This window comes from Clavelina lepadiformis, chromosome 2 (assembly GCF_947623445.1).
Source record: "Clavelina lepadiformis chromosome 2, kaClaLepa1.1, whole genome shotgun sequence".
Taxonomy (NCBI): Eukaryota; Metazoa; Chordata; class Ascidiacea; order Aplousobranchia; family Clavelinidae; genus Clavelina; species Clavelina lepadiformis.
Genome location: NC_135241.1, coordinates 18,434,408 through 18,450,996, shown reverse-complemented (window position 1 = coordinate 18,450,996; position 16,589 = coordinate 18,434,408). Strand labels below are relative to the sequence as shown.

At 34.7% G+C, this 16,589-nt stretch overlaps 4 protein-coding genes across 6 annotated transcripts; 2 read left to right on the top strand and 2 right to left on the bottom strand.

Moving 5' to 3' along the window:
* Positions 1 to 236: 236 nt before the first annotated feature.
* Positions 237 to 2,794, top strand: LOC143446800 (ubiquitin-fold modifier-conjugating enzyme 1). Its single transcript, XM_076946608.1, has 5 exons — positions 237 to 309; positions 1,446 to 1,573; positions 1,812 to 1,943; positions 2,077 to 2,244; positions 2,353 to 2,794. Exons 2-5 carry the CDS (start codon positions 1,451 to 1,453, stop codon positions 2,431 to 2,433), a joined length of 504 nt encoding a protein of 167 aa, XP_076802723.1. The 5' UTR covers positions 237 to 309; positions 1,446 to 1,450; the 3' UTR covers positions 2,434 to 2,794.
* Positions 2,795 to 3,167: 373 nt separating this feature from the next.
* LOC143446801 (cytochrome c oxidase assembly factor 5-like) lies at positions 3,168 to 4,902 on the bottom strand. Its single transcript, XM_076946609.1, has one exon. It carries the CDS (start codon positions 4,038 to 4,040, stop codon positions 3,771 to 3,773), a length of 270 nt encoding a protein of 89 aa, XP_076802724.1. The 5' UTR covers positions 4,041 to 4,902; the 3' UTR covers positions 3,168 to 3,770.
* Positions 4,903 to 6,832: 1,930 nt separating this feature from the next.
* LOC143446632 (mitochondrial import inner membrane translocase subunit Tim10-like) lies at positions 6,833 to 9,067 on the top strand. Its single transcript, XM_076946363.1, has 2 exons — positions 6,833 to 7,027; positions 8,622 to 9,067. The coding sequence occupies exons 1-2, from the start codon at positions 6,957 to 6,959 to the stop codon at positions 8,842 to 8,844; spliced, it is 294 nt and encodes a 97-aa protein (XP_076802478.1). The 5' UTR covers positions 6,833 to 6,956; the 3' UTR covers positions 8,845 to 9,067.
* LOC143446631 (uncharacterized) lies at positions 8,590 to 13,379 on the bottom strand. Of its 3 annotated transcripts, none has more exons than XM_076946362.1 (9): positions 13,194 to 13,378; positions 12,851 to 12,944; positions 12,466 to 12,537; positions 12,084 to 12,206; positions 11,849 to 12,007; positions 11,327 to 11,442; positions 11,115 to 11,223; positions 10,800 to 10,925; positions 8,590 to 9,622 (listed from the first exon to the last, which is right to left on the bottom strand). In XM_076946362.1, the coding sequence occupies exons 1-9, from the start codon at positions 13,298 to 13,300 to the stop codon at positions 9,575 to 9,577; spliced, it is 954 nt and encodes a 317-aa protein (XP_076802477.1). In that variant the 5' UTR covers positions 13,301 to 13,378; the 3' UTR covers positions 8,590 to 9,574. The 3 variants fall into 3 exon arrangements, with proteins under 3 accessions (XP_076802477.1, XP_076802475.1, XP_076802476.1); XM_076946360.1 differs by lacking the exon at positions 8,590 to 9,622 and adding an exon at positions 9,664 to 9,913 and having other exon boundaries at positions 13,194 to 13,379; XM_076946361.1 differs by lacking the exons at positions 8,590 to 9,622; positions 12,466 to 12,537 and adding an exon at positions 9,665 to 9,913.
* Between the last annotated feature and the right edge of the window lie 3,210 nt (positions 13,380 to 16,589).

Here is a 16,589-nt window from a genome sequence, read left to right as displayed (position 1 = left end):
GTTCTTTATATCGTTGCTGTCAGTAATGCTATGGCGGTCAATATGTGGTAAAATGAATTCATGTCATAGGAAAATTGAATGAACATTTAAAGATTAAAAAAAAACATTTCTTATCATGCATAATATTAAAATGATTCATTTGTATTTATTTTATTAAATAAGAAGGATTTATGAATCTTATGTGACTCTTATTATATATAAGATATCTATGCTTGAGCCGCTGGCCGCATATGAGGTTTAGCCAGATGGCAAAAGAGCCAAGCATCGGCGACATGCAGAAATAGAAGGTTGCTCATATCTACAATCTAGGTGAATAATTTTTTTGGAAAATGCAAAAAAATATACCGTCATAGTTTGCAATAAATCAGTGAAAAAATGTTTCACTTTCACCCATTGAAACGGTTTTTACTGACGTTTGCGGACGAAAGTGTTCAAAATGACCTCAAATCGGCCGATTACCCCTAGTAGAAACTATACAATACCTAATACCATACTATACTAAAAGATGCATTGTAGGCTAGTATGCTATAGCGATACTGTACTGTTCAGTTTTATTTGGAATGAACTTCCAACTGGTAGCACTGTCTGCATGTCAGACTGCAGAGTATGGCAAAAGCACAACCGAGATATTTTTAGAAAACGGCATTGCACACCAGAACAAACCGGTGCCTCCAAAAAAAGAGGTTATTTTTTGTGATGTCAAAAAAGTGATCTCTCTGAAACAACCACTGAATTTTTCCCTCGATTTCGCTGCATCCTTGCCAGCACAAACACCAGGCAGCCTTGGGCCTCGGTTCGCTGTGCACACCAGCTGGTTCCTTGCACACCACAATTTTGTTTCTGCACACCAGAGATCAGCGAAAAATGGCATACTCTGCAGTCTGCATGGGGTGAATGAACTGACATAAGTCGTGTTGACTGTTACAACACTGACAGGAACCTAGCTGCGAAATGAGTCACTGAGGCCGATCTTTATACCCACATTCAGCTATGTCTTTAAGTGCCTTGCCAAGACACAGGCATATTTTTTCAGTGAGCATCGAATCAACTACTTTTCGGACTACTTATCCTACTACACAACCAAAACAACAGTGATGTATATGCCAATATAGTGTGCAAGCTAGGCGTTTGTTGGGGTTGCGAACTGTTGTTAATTATTGCTTGATCGATTGTGGTGTAAATTGATATGCATCATAATATGTTATTGAAGTTGGTCTAGTGCAGATGTTCACAACAATGAGATGCATTTGTAGATATCCTAGACCCCTACTGTCTAAATTGTTATGTCATTTGGTTGTGAACTTCTGTATTAGACTCCAAAATGTTCCATAATTTCTCACTTTCCTCATTGTTATGCTGGTATAAATTAGTAATGCACTTATTGCTGCATTCACTTGTAACTCATTTTACAACTTTATGTTTTTAAATATAAAACTGTGTGATAGTCATCATGGTTGACGATCTCACCAAGAAAACTCTATCAAATATTCCACTTCTTAAAACAAAAGCTGGTCCTCGTGATCAGAACGAATGGGTAAATCGATTAAAGGAAGAATATAAAGCCTTAATTGCTGTAAGTATGAAAACCATATTGAACATTTATACTGTACAAATGTTGATCTGCAGTAAATTTTGTCAGCAGTCAACTGCTGTCACTGATGACAATATATTAAGGCATGTAGGTTTTACATTTATAAATTAATAGTTACGGCATTTTAGCTGTACAGTTTGATTTATTACATTGTGCAAAAATGACTCAATGTTATTCTGTCATATAATAATTGAATTTGACTTGTTTTGAAACACTGTAGTATGTGGAAAACAACAAAGAAAATGACAATGATTGGTTTCGTTTGGAATCGAATAAAGATGGCACACGCTGGTTTGGCAAATGTTGGTACATTAAAGATCTTCGCAAATATGAATTTAAGGTTGAATTTGATGTAAGTAATATTTAATTACCCCTGTCCAGGTGAAATAATGGCTTTTCAAATGTAACAATAAATGTCTTTTTGTGATGCCAAGCACAAACCGTGTTTAACTACGCTGTTTGTTTTCGCTGTACAAACATTGCAGATTCCAATAACCTTTCCTGCAACTGCACCAGAAATTGCTCTTCCTGAATTAGATGGAAAAACAGCAAAAATGTACAGGGGTGGTAAAATCTGCTTGACAGATCATTTTAAACCACTGTGGGCAAGAAATGTTCCAAAATTTGGTATTGCTCATGCAATGGCATTGGGAGTAAGTCAGTATATATTTTTAATGCTACATAGTTACAGTACGTGTGTGGATGTGCTCGTAATCTATTTGGTATGTTTATGTTGGTTCCTATTATCATATTGTTTCCAGCTTGGACCATGGCTTGCCGTGGAGATCCCAGATTTAATTGACAAAGGGTTGGTTAAACACAAAGATGAAAAAGAATCTTAGCACAGTTTTTGTTGAGATGCGAAGACATGTATAACTTTTGGAAGTTGCATTGAGATAGCAGATTTAGTTACCTGGGTGCAATACAGTTTTGTTGATGATTTTACATGGTGGCAGATGTTTTAACTCCTTCCTATTTATTAACAGGGGAGTTTGTGGTGTGTTCAAAACTATTCATCATAAGATACCATTTTCATAACTCTACTACTTGATGTTTGCTTGAAAAAAACCACAAGGGTCTGAATCATGCAATCTAGTATTGAAAGTATTCCGAGTGTAAAAGTGAGCAAAACTGTACCTATAAACCGCGGCATACATTTAAAAAATAAATTTTTCTGTGCTTTGTTGTAACTTACAATGAAAAGGTACTTAAATGACACTAAGATTTCCTGTTACATGCAACAACACTAATTAATATCCACTGTTGTAAGAATTTGTTTTTTTTTTGTAAATATTGTTAAATTTTCAGCCAAATTCGGAAAGAAATTTATGCAAAAATCAAATTTTTTCAAAATTTGGCCAAATTATTTCGGCATGTCAAAAGTTGAATGCACCTCCAGTGGAGAGCCTGGTGTGATATTTTGAAAAACAAATAGCCTTAAATTTGTTACTAGCATTGGATGAGCCAGATTTAAAGATGGGATTCTACTGCTTTTCTCATACTTCATACATATCAATAAGTTGGTCAAAATTTGAATCCTGCATTAAGCTTTTCAATAAACAAAACTGGTTGGTGATCTTGTGTAACAATTGGATTCATATTGCATTCAACACTTACACACCCCTAATATACAAAAACTTTAATTACTTTATCAACAGCCTATAGTAATTTGTGTTGCATAATCTTCATGAAGCAGTAACCACTCAACTTCTGTAAATGGGTGGGCTATAAAACTACAAAATATAATAGCTAAACAATACAAATGATTAAATACTACAAGTCTTTTCAAACATCTTTTCAGGAAGACTTCTGCTACAACTGACAAAAAATGCAAATTTGGCTGTTCTGCAAATATATTAAACTTCTATATGATTTTTACAAATTTTGTACAGCTTTGTAATACAGTACTAAATTTTTAAATCTTCGAAAGATGCATCACAGTGTAGTCACAGCAACAGCAGCTGCACCAACGTTTTATTACATGTTGGTTTCCAATAACTTCATTTTATATAACAGTAATAATAACGCATTGTATTCACTCAGTTCATGGTTAGCCACATATTGTTTGTTAGCTAAGTATGTCCGCCTCTGTCACCATTTGTTAAATGATACCAAAATAGTCAGGAAAACTTGTCCAGACATTTTCCATTCAGCATTGGTAAGAAAATGATACCTAAAGCTAACCATTATCACCTTTTCGGCCTCTGAATCTTGTTCTCATATCAAGCATGGATCTTCTGCACTGCTGGTAAGTGTACTGAAGGTTACGGCAAGCTTCCGGAACATTGGCAGCAGGATCTAGAAAGCACTCACGAATAGGTCTCTTGTCCTTTTGAATACAATCACTTTCGTACATGCATTTCTTTAAATCATGACGAAGTCTCCAACAGGCTCGATTTGTGTCAATTGGTACATCATCTGGTTCTGACTCAAGTTGAAATGATGACATGACTTATATTACCTTTAGGTAGAATTCATTAAGAAATTAAGCGTTTTCCTAAAACAATTTGTTTAACAAGCTTGAGAACAAAGCACACACTCAATTATACTGTATAAATCAACGACTCTCAACCACCAGGATTGTGATTGGATCCTAAGTAAGCCTTATCAAAACGGTGGTACTTTCACTTCTTTGCCAACGATAAATGTTCTACCCTTATAAAAGGTTTATGCTGTGTTTTATTAAAAAAGTCACTTAAATATTGAGATTGCATACATCAAAAATATTTTGACAAGGGTTTAAGATAGTTAAAAGCACATGTTATGTTATAACAGTGCAAAACAGTTTCTTTCCATACAAGGAACTGTTGATATATATCATCAATTCATCATACCAGTTATTTATATATATATATCAGCAACTTGGGAGCTTGCCAAAGTTTCAAATAGGCTACTCTTACGAAGTTCTCTGACGTTGTCACATTTCATTACAAATTAGATTTAAGAACAAACTGTTTTGCAACAAAAAAAACTTCGGCATGTATGTAACGTGCCATACTCTGTTATAACTTGGTAACGTAAATCAACTTCAATTATACCCTACAAACAGTAGCAAGACGTGTCTTGCTACTGTACGTAGTAGCACCCTTGACTAATGGTAATATAGCCAGGGGTGCTCAAAATCCTAGCACCGCAAGTACACCATATTTTCTAGCGTAAAATCCGCAGTCGTTAAAACACCTGCAAGGCGACACAAGTGATTATTACTACTGGAGAAGAGAACAGTCGACTCGGTAGCACGAATTTGTCTGTGTGCCGCCAAGGTCAAACCGGGTTGACGCCACCCGACCGTAGGTCACAACAACAACATGGCTCACGTAGAATGCGTCCTGGACATACATGCTGTTCTTCTTCAGGAGCGGTTTTAGGACGATTTCAACAGTTTTTTGAAAGGCAACATTTTTTTTCAACTGAAAGCATTCACCAAGCATCAGTTTTGAAAGTTATTGCGTAACCGGAAAAAACGCAGTTTTAAAAACTATTTTCGGTTATCCAAGATGCATTTAGAAAGTTTGGTTACCAAAGATTCGCTTACAGAAACATTAAAGCACAACTTCGGTAACTGGAAAAAATAATTTCTAATGTAGTTATGCTAATCACAACAAAAATATTTTGAGGAAATATCCCAATCCGTCTTGGACAGGCTCGGAAAACGGCGACTGACCCAGTTAAATCAGGGCGAATAGTAGACCTATAAAGCTTATTATGTCAGACTTTTTGCAAGTATAATACGTCAGCATAAAAACTTGCCCATCGTATTGTATTGTTTATTTTTCGCCATGAATTGTGTGGAGCGAAAATTACGATGCTAAACGTTGTAGTTATAGCACAATAAAACACATGCTCATGAACAATTTACGAGCAGGAAAAAGTGGTAAAGCCCAACGGCTTAAAACATGCAAGATAGCAATAATACAAATTTGTGCTGTAAGATAGAAGGTTAAGCATGGTCACCAAACTCACAAAATAATTCCTAAGTTTAACAAATTTAAGGCCAAAATAACACAAACTACGAAACAACTACACTGTTGGGAAATGTAAAAGGCATGTTCCCTAACATTAAAAACACGTAGGCTACATTGATGGCCGAAATAAATATATAAAGTGACATGGTTAGATTAAAATGAAAATCTTAAGTGCACAACATTAAATGGATGGTTAAAGAAAACTGCACAAAAGAAACTCCATCCAAAGGACCGGAATCCCGTTTCTGTGGCCAAGAGAGCACACAATTATATTGAGGCTCAAAAGCGCACTAAAAGATAGACAGTACGAATGAAATAAAAAGTATGATAGTGTCATTAGGAAGTCATGCCTATAAATTTCCTTCAACTACGATATTTGTAATAAATAGTGGATACGCCGACTATGGCGTATACACAGTAATAATTACAATAACTATGCTACTATAACATATTACAATAACAAAACCCGCAATGTCTGAAGTCAATTTTGCCCAAGGAACATCTTGTAAGAGATCCCTGATTTAGAATGACCAAAAAAAGCAATGAGGAAGACCAGATCATTTTTCAAAGGATAAAAATGAATTATGTTAAAAACATACGTTTGGTAAGGCTTAAATTGAAAAAGGGTAAACCTACAGTGTAGCAGTTTCGATGGTACGAAGTTGTACGCGGTAGCCTACAATTCGGCCAGTTTTACATAGCCCAGGCTCTTGACGTCTCACCTGTAACTGCACTTGTACGTCTTTCACTAGTTGGCTTTAATTTTACTCTGATTTTAGTTCAAAAGTGTAAGCTTTTTGGCTGGCACTAGCCTATTTCACTGGGGAAAATTGAACGTTCGAAAGTATATTTTTATGACTTTTTCTTACTTCTATTACCGCTTGTCTTTTTACAACAGGTTGCGTGACCAAGTTTTGGAAGTTAGCTGTTTTTTCAAACTCGTGCAAGTTTAGCAGAAGCAAAATCAAAGCCGAGAAATTATTTTACGTTTGTAGGTGACGCAACCCATAGTTAAAGCATATGGTTCAAGGCAGACATACGTTAGGAGAATGGGTATGCAAAAAGTTGATTTAAGCTATTTGAGGTTTAAATGAAGTTAGATTAAGATTAGAAAGAAGATTTAGGTTAGTTTTAGGTTACTGTATTTAGTGTATTATAATATTTAAGTTAGGTTAGATGTGAAACGGTTGATTTGTTTACAGTACTTTCTTAACCGGAATGTGACCTGGTCAACAGCCACAAGTACATTGCACATTCTTGCATGCAAAGTCCATGTGATTCTGGTTGGTGCAAAACAGAGCATTTTGCAAGGGCAAGGTTCTTAAGGAAGGTTAGTACCGTATCTGGTGACACTTTTGTTTTCAAGTTTGTAAACAAACAAATTGCGGCAATAATACAACATGGATCCGCAAAAAGCACAACAACTTGCCGCTGAGCTGGAAGTGGAAATGATGGCCGACATGTACAACAGGTACGTTAGGCTACGGTTCTAACTGGACAGTTTTGGGTTTGTAAGTGAGACAACCCACGTGAAATTATAACGAAATAATAGCCATTATATGTGCAATTAATTTTTATTTCCCGAAAAGCTTACAACTCGAAAGTACTGTAAATATTGTTTATGGTAGCCTTAGTGTCAACTGTAGCAGATGCGTGAGACTGATCAACGAGGATACACCAAAAGCTGAAATGGAAAGCAGTTTTTTCCAACTAGAGGCCTATTTTTTTCATTTCAGCCCTTTCAGGCTTTTATTGAGGTCCGATCAATGTGCACGCCGAACCAATTCACGTTCATGCTAATTGGTAATAAAATAGACGCTGACACGTACAGCATAGGCCAGTTTATTGTACAAATTGAGTACGATAAAGATGTGCTATGCCCACTGCAATCACAAATAAAATGAGACGCTGTGTTCTTTTTCACCTAAACATGAGAAAAACGGAAGAAGAAAATAAATTTGCAGCTGCCTGGGGTTTGATATGGTTACGCCAATACATGTTTTTACTCTGTGCCAGGCCTAGGTCAAGTCGAATTTACAATGCTTGACTGTAAATCATGCTGAAGTGGGATGTAGCCAGGCTCTACTTGTACTTTTCACAGTATAAGCTTGTAACCTTCTATGATAAGCTAAGTTGGTATTGTACCAAATAAGATCTAGTGCAGAACCAGACTGCAGAGCATGACATGTGCACAGCGTGACATTTTTTTTTGTGCAAAACAAATTGTCCACCGGCACAGCAATTTGGTTAAAATAACCCTCCAAAATATGGTACTTCGTGACTTAATCCAATTGAAAACTTTTGGATCCTAGACCCAAAATCATTTACACTAACCCAAAGAACATTATAATAGGTGAGAAAGTCAAGAATCTAAAATTTATAGATTTCGTATAGTGCACACCAGCATTCTGTTTTCCACACTGGCATAACTGCCTCTTCACATTGGAGATATTGTCGTAAAATGACATATTCTTCCAACTGGGTGCAGAAGTGAACAACCAAGTGATGTCAGTTTGGGCAGCAGCAGTCTAATAAACAAAAGCATCTCGAGGTTGTATATTGTGCAACCTCTGCATTAGGCCATCCAAATCTTTGTCTTTGGACTGAGGAAGTTTTGCTTGATGACTTCTCACCATGAGCTTGTTTATGTGCAAGTTTCGATGGTCACATTTTTTTGTATTGCCTGAACTTAAAACTGTTCATCAAGACCACTGCACAGTTGGGAATTGATCCCGATTTGCATTTTTATGAACCAGGTGTGTTATCCGCTCTGCCAAAGAGCCTGGTTACCAGCAATTTAATCAGGTCTTTATGCGTGCTTCATTGATTTCTAGTTTTGTGTGAAATGTCCATATTGGAACTATTCATTAGTACCGCCAAACAGGAACCGATGCCATTGATGCCTTGCCCAAGAGCATTACAATAACCCCAGTGGGTATTGAACATGGGATTGCAATTTTGCACCACTGAAACCTAGCACCCTTTCTGCCCCACTACCGAGTAAAATGTTACGACTTATGAGTAAACACAGTGTTGCAAACAAACCTTATATATTTATATCACAGAATGACAAACAGCTGTCACAAGAAGTGTGTCAGCAGCAACTACAGTCAGGGTACATTGGAGAAAGGTGAACTTGTATGCATTGATCGATGTGTGGCAAAGTACTTAGATATTCATGAACAGATTGGAAAGAAACTTACGCAAATGTCACAAACTGACGAGGAAATGATGGGTAAAATGGCACAGCAGCCTGGAATACCGCAAACATCTCTGCAGGCTCCTTGATAATGCATTAGTTTCTTGGAGATCGAAAATGTTTGAAGTTTTTCAATTTACCTCGAAGTAGTAAAATGGCTTACTGGCTCTTACAGCATTTGGGGCGTATCATTGTAATGTTTGTTTTGAGTCAAAGCTAAAGTTAATGTAGTATGCGTATTTGTGTACTAGTATCGATATTGTGTCATATAATGCAAATGTTTGCAAAATATAATAAATCCTTTTAATGCTATTCTAACCATATTACAGTGAGTGCAAGTACAGTGTCAAAAAGAAACTCACAGGTGTTATAGTAACTAAAATGCACACATATAAAAAACATTAAAGTGCACATCATTCGAAGCACAGTGTAATATACGAGCAAAAAGCCATGTACTGGCAGTTGGCAAACATTTGATCTTAATATCCACATACAGTTTAGTTTTCATGTTTTGAATTTCAATCCTTTTTCATTAGAAGAATTCTAATATTTAAAACGTGAACACATTCATATTCTAGCACAGACATAGTTTTGCCGGGAAAACCAGGTTTTGGATGTAAAAACCTAATTATTAAATAAGAAATTTGTATAAACTGAAAATTATATATAACTAGCACTAGTAAATAATATAAACGACTTTAATCTGGGAATCCTATGTGCTTTAATGAATATAAAAAATAATTATATGGAGTAACCTGATACTAGAGTAAAGCTACAAAAGGAATACTTCCCTCACGATTGCAAACAACAAAAGTGATATCAGCAATGTCTGTTTTCACGCTCGTCCCATTTTTGCAGTATCACATCCTGTCAGTTATAAACAAACTATTTTAACTACTTTAAAATAGTAAAAACCAAACTAATTTTTGGGTTGATAATTTTTATTTGTAATTACCTTTGTCTGTTCACTTGATTTTCATAACTATGGTTAAAAACATTTTTAACTAAACAATTTCATATGCTTATGAACTTGGTCTACAACTGATCACCAGAATATTCACATATGATCTTTGTTTGTGGTTGCTTTAAACCTAATCTTGTACACACTTCACTGAAGGTTTCATTTCTTCTGATATCTTTCAATACTACAGATTTATGCTGCAGAAAATCATTTACTATTTTATTTTGATACATTGGTGTAACTGTAAACTTACCATATATGGAACTGAAACTACAACTATGTTCACTATACTGTTTAATTACACCAAGGATTATACACTACAGTACTATTAAACATGACACCATAAGGGTACATGTTGTATTAACATACCAAGTTTAATTTTTCCTGAAAACGTATGCTAAGCATAATAGCCAGCCTTGTTTATTCACACGCAGACTAATATGTATCTGTATTTATACATAAAAATAACATATCTGTCTGCCAATTACACTTTCACATCCTTTTCAGTAGACATTTTATAATTACTGTTGCTGTATATGTGCAAAATTCAGCAAGCTGTAGAATAGAAACAACTGTCTAACTTTAAGGTAGGATTCAGTGTTTCGTTCTCATACCTTTTTATGTTACTGTTTTTATGTTTTACCTTATTTTTATTACTTTCTTTATACATAATTGATAGTTTGAGCATGTTATGTTACACATACAATAACTTAAGCTTAACTTGAGCTTCAAAATTGCAAGCTGCTACAGCATAAGCTATCTTGATCTCAAACTTTCATATGCTTGCAATAAAGAACGCAATCATAAATCATTTAAATATCAGTAACAATTCTACAACTGAAAGACTTTGCTGTATAACAATCAGATATAAAACAGTGGTGTGTGCATATACTTCTTTGTAACAAAATTTTTCTCTTTTCATTAACAACAGCCAACTTAAGAGCTAAACCCTGAAACTTACCCCTGTGATAGCTGTACTCTTATTATTAAGATAGTCTACCACTGAACCAACTAAACAAATAATCATATATGGTAACAAGCAAATCTAGACCTACCAAGACAAGAATTAAAAATCAGCCTAACCTGCTGGTGAAGCTGAATTTGCATTTTCTTCCCAATGCCCTGTAAATCAGTTATAGTTTTTTCTTTTAGTCTTAATTGCAGTTGTTTCTCTTCAAGCTTATCTTCCAGTTTCGCACAGTTACCACACTGCAACAATTGACAAACATACAAAAAGGCTAAAAATAGTAAACAAATCGAATTAAATGATGAGTGTATTTATCAATATGAGACATCATAGTTGAGTTGTAAATGGTCATTTATTTTGTCTCTTGCGATACATGACCTAGATGAGTTTTACATCTATAAAAGAAGCTATACAGAAAATTAGATTAGAACCTGTGGTGGTTTCAGCTGGAGATGTTTGAGTTTTTGTTGAAGATTTCTTGCTTCTTGTGCTTGCTTTATAAGGTCCTTCTTAAGTTCTTCTAGTTGCTGTTGTCTTTCCCTTCAATTCAAAGAACAATAAAAGTGCATTTGCATGTTACATACAATAATGGTAATACCAGACTAACCATCAAAATATAGCATCATAGTGAAATTTAACATACTGTGAATTTTTTCCCAAAGATTCTGCCATTCTCTGCTTCAAAAGTTTCATTTTTTCATCTTTCTCTGCAAGCTCTCTCTCTTTTGATTCTTGCAGATCACGTAATTTCTTTTCATACTGAGAAAAGTTCATTTGCTTTATGTACACTGTACAGTATATATATTCTGTAACTGTGCAAATATAACTCTACGGTTAGAGAAAGAATATGGAGTTTTTCTCAACACCCATCAATTCGTCTTAATGTGTATGCAATGACGGTAGAAATATTTGACGAATATGTCAAATATTTGACGAATATTTTGGATTCAGATATATACTATAGATTTTGCCTAAACGGCATTATCTGTATCTTATTCAAATGGAATCTTGCTCAATTTACAGTGTATGTGTTGCATATTTTGCAACTGGAAAGATACTGGCTGGAACTACTGCACATCCAGTGAAACAAAATGAATCTATTATGATAAAAGAAAATGCTTTGGCTTAAATAAGCAAAGTGCTTGAATATTTATGAGCAACTTACATCATCTATGATGTTTTTAATTTTAAACTCATATGTTTCAACAGTTGATTCCAATCGTTTTTTTCCATGCTTGACTTCTTCTTGAGCTATACTTAGTATTTCTTTGGTTTGATTGTGTTCATCTTGGCATTGCATAAAGCGAATATCAAAATCTTTAGCCTATAAACAAATGCAACTGGTGCTGGAGCACGATGGAAAACACATTTGCTGAATAAATTATCATGGCAGAACTTACTTGCTTGCTTATAGTTGTTTGTAATTCTTGACATTCTTCTGACTTTCTTTTTATTTCTTGTCGTAGTTCTGCAATTAGTTTTTCCAGTGAAGTAATTTGGTCCTTAAATTTTCTTTCTTTCACCTGGATAATTGGTCAATGTTAATTGATTGGTTTTCCTATGTTACAACATTGCATTTTAAAATATAGTTTGCACAATTTTAACAAATTTAAAAAACCCAATAAACTAGTTCTCAGCAAGCTAAAAATTAGAAATTTTGTAATTGTGGTACATGCATGATATATCTCCATCTAGCTATAGGAGCTCCGTCATAGAAAACTAAAGCTACTGCTCACTTTTGGATTAGACTAATTTTTTTTATAATGCTGTACATTGAAATACCTGAGCTATTCCTGCTTTTTTTCTTGTTTGGTACAACTCATATTCTTTTGCTAATTGGAGCTTTCGTAACAACTGATGTAATAGATTGAGATTTCAACTTTATAATTATATATATCATAGCTTATATGTGCATACATGAAAAATATACCTTCAAAAGCTATTCTGGGGAGTGCGTACTATACAACCACTACAAACTGCATATAAATTTATCCTCAATCATAACGCTGTGATAATAAACTGCCTTTAAGGGAACTCTTTCTTTGAATTAATTCTTAAACAGTAGCTGATACAGAAATCAGAAGAAGTTTCAAAACTCGTGTGAAATATCCTGTCATTTTTTTTTATATCAATTTCACAAATTGTTTTCAGATTTACATCAACATACCTGATACTCTCTTTCCTTTGCAATATCTCGTCCATTATTAACTACAGTAGTCGGATTAGTTTGAAGTTGATTTATGAGAAGTGCTGGATCATTTCTAAACAACTAAAATTCGTAGAAACACAGATATATACTATAATAACTTAAACAAAGATAAAAATTTCAATAAATATAATAACATTTTACAACTACAACTTGCTACACATACATCTGTTAGACAGTAGCATGCTGTCAATAAAATAATATCAATTTATATCAGTTATAAAAACTTGCATAAATTAGCTTTACTTAAGGTTAAATTAGTAATTATGATATCGGTATTACAACCAACTAAATTGAAACTTACGCTTTTGGTGAGGTACCGACATGATGTAGACCCCGATTGTAATGAATTGCACCCAAAGGCCTAATTCCACTGCTTTTTGCACGAGGAGTTCTAGGTGTTTTCGACATTATAAAAAGTTAAGTAGAATCGATTGCTTATTGGTGTTGCATTGGAGTCTAGTTAAAATATACCACAGGAATATAATTAGTAAGACATTATGCAATCCATATATTTCTTGGCTTAATTTAATACTGCAATGCCTTATGTATTGACTCTAAGCTTTCTAATTGGGGCCTCCAATTTGAAAGTACCGGCACGCTATTTTTGAAAAAACAACTGTATCATTATTTTTCTCCATTGACTGTAGGGAGGGAAAAAGATAATGCTAACATTTACAGCATAACCAGTAGGTCTATACATTCCTTTTTGCATATAAGCCGTAAATTTTTAACAACATAAATATGATTTTGATGTCAGCTATATTTCATGTTTCTCTTCTTTGACATACGTCTTCCATCAGAGACAAGACAGTTTTTACTTGAATGTCATCAGTATACTTAGGCCTACTTTTATTTGGATGTCATCTATATTGTGCATTTTGATTTGCACATCTATTATCGCAATCATTATCTATTTTTTTGTAAGCTACGTCTACGCCCAAAGCCTTTTTTATTTCCAACTTAGTTTTGTTTTGGACTGATAGATTTGTACTTTCAGTTTTGCAAAGTCGCAAACAAACGTAACTCTTGCTAATAAAACACTGCAAACAAAAACATCTCTCCTTGTGAGCAAGCGTACTGCCATAGAAATCTAACAACGTTATTACTTAGTAGCAAAGACCATAGAAATCTATAAAAACTTGGTAATTTTCATTAGTACAATACACCAATGATATGAAGAATTTTATATCTTTGAATGCACCATAAATAGATAATTATAATACTCGAATGATTTACCGATAAATCTATGCCCTATCTTATTGTACTGTTGCTGTAAATGCTACACAGTCGTGCCACTTTCAGCCCTTTCCTTTAAAAACTCGGCGCGGGTAAACGCGGGTCTTCAGGTGGACTACGAAATGTAATGCGTAATGCGAAATCAGTTTGCAGGAGACCTGAAGAAGCAACCTTATGCTTGAGAAAGCTTGTGTAGAAAAATATAACTAAAGTCAGCCTTCAGAGTGCCAAACTACATCCTGTTTTTTATTTCATTATAGATATTTATATAATATATATGCATCGGATGCTCGAAATTAAAAACATTAAAAGCACTGATCTCTATACACACATATTTATACAGATAGATAGAGTGCTATACCGTCCGGAAAATTCCGGACATGTCCGGAATGTAGGGTTAAATTTTGCGTCCGGGAGGAATTTTAAAAATTGCTCAAATATCCGGAATTTTATGATGGGCGCTAGGCTAGTAGCTGAAGACCTTATATCTTGGTCGATATTGCAAAATTTAGAACATGTCTGAAACGATAAGAACGTATATTCGCTGAAGAAAATTATAAAGCAGTGAAAGCAGTAGAAAAATAGCGCAACAAGAAGTCTGTTGCAGACCAAATTAGAATACCAAGGAAATTGTCGTTTGTTTAATGCTTAATGATTTCGAAGTGGGCCGCGGGTTTTGTTCGCACCGTCAAGGTGGGGCATTGCTAGTGTGACGTCATTTTGACAGACAATGTGTTCATACCTCATTCTAAAAACCGCTAGTGGGCACTAAAGAGTGTCCGGATTTAAGGCCGCCTTATAGAGATCAGTGATAAAAAGGCGCTAGCTCCAGGTCTGACAGTATGTTAACTGAGTAATTTTGTTTTGCCTTGTCGTAATGTGGCGCTGTTTAGTTAACAACGATCTCATTAAAGGGATAGCCTTTTATGTCCTAATGGTAGGAATAACAGCTTACCGCAGTCTGTTGATGTCGTAATTGAAAAGGGGGAGATAAAAATGAAACTGCAAACTGTTGCGGTTTAATTAATCAATCATTTTATTTTGAGAGTGACTATTTCACCAAAAATAGGTCACGCAGACCGTTGTTAAGCATTACCGGCTAGGTTGGGAAAATGGATATGCAAAAAGTTGATTTTAGCAATTTAGGGTTTAATTAAAGTTAGACTTAGATTAGATCGTTGATTTAGGTTGGGTTTAAGTTTCTATGTTGTAACATTTTAGCATGATTTTTAAGTTAGGTTAACAAAAACTGTCAAAAATAGCTTCGAACGGACGATTTCTTCCCGGTAAAATAGCCGAGTGACGGAATTTAATTTTTCGTCTAAAGCGCGGTTCGAAAAAGTCAAGCCAGTTATTATTACATTAGCATGCGCTTATGGGAAAAAGTGACATTGCTGAAGAGGCTTAAAACGTGCTGAAAAATAATTTGGGTAATAATTGCTGGTTACAAGTTTACAACTAATACGGCCATTAGGACCCATTAGGAAAAATATCGATTTGTCAAATTTTTTGAGACCTAGGCCAGGCTGTATAAATTGTTGTGAATATACCGTAGTCGGCGTTGCAATATCACAGCAGTATTTTTAATGTCTTTTTAATCACAGCGATGATTTGCGAACTCAAAGGCAAAGTTATACCATTAGATCTTGGCCTTCGATACAGTGACCTTAAGACATAGCCTGAGATGAAATGATGCATCAGTTTTAGTTTTATCAATTTCATTGCGAATGCATTGATAGGCTGTAGTATCGACAGAAACATTTGATTAATAAGTGAATAAATAAATAAATATGTTTTTTACTACCTTAGCTCTAGCTAGCCTAACGGTTTGAGCGTTTTTGACAATGATGATTAATGGTACAGGTAGACTAAGTTAAAGTTTAATGGTGTAGATGTAGATTCTACGATGCATAGAAAATTAAATTGTCAAAGCACTCAAATCTTACTGCTGTTAATCTGTTACCGATGTATACTGAATCACCTACATTGACTAGATGATAATCATAGTTTGTTGCAAGTATAATTTAATTTATTGCCTGATAGACATGGGTATTAAGTGGGTTCTCCAAGCCTGTTTCTACTGGTATCTCGACAGTTGCTTTGTCATTTAGACAAATTATGGTGTTTTTTACCAAATGATGTACACTAAAGACTCGAGGAAAACTTGTATTGCCTTTGTCTGTAGTTTATTTATTTAGGTTTTTATTGGCTGTAAACTTAATGAGTATGATGCCATAAAGTGCGTTTTATGGGCACTTGCAGAAAGGCAAGATGTTAGCTAATCTGTTTTAAATTTATTACTGTTGTTAACTAGAAGTATAAAGTAATTTGTAAACGGTACACTTTTCTTGCATTCTGATCTAGTAACATGATACCACTAGAAAAAAATGTAGTTATTTAATACCAGACTGTAGCTAATAATATAGGAAGTGCGCCATGCGTTTCATAACCAATGCTTAAA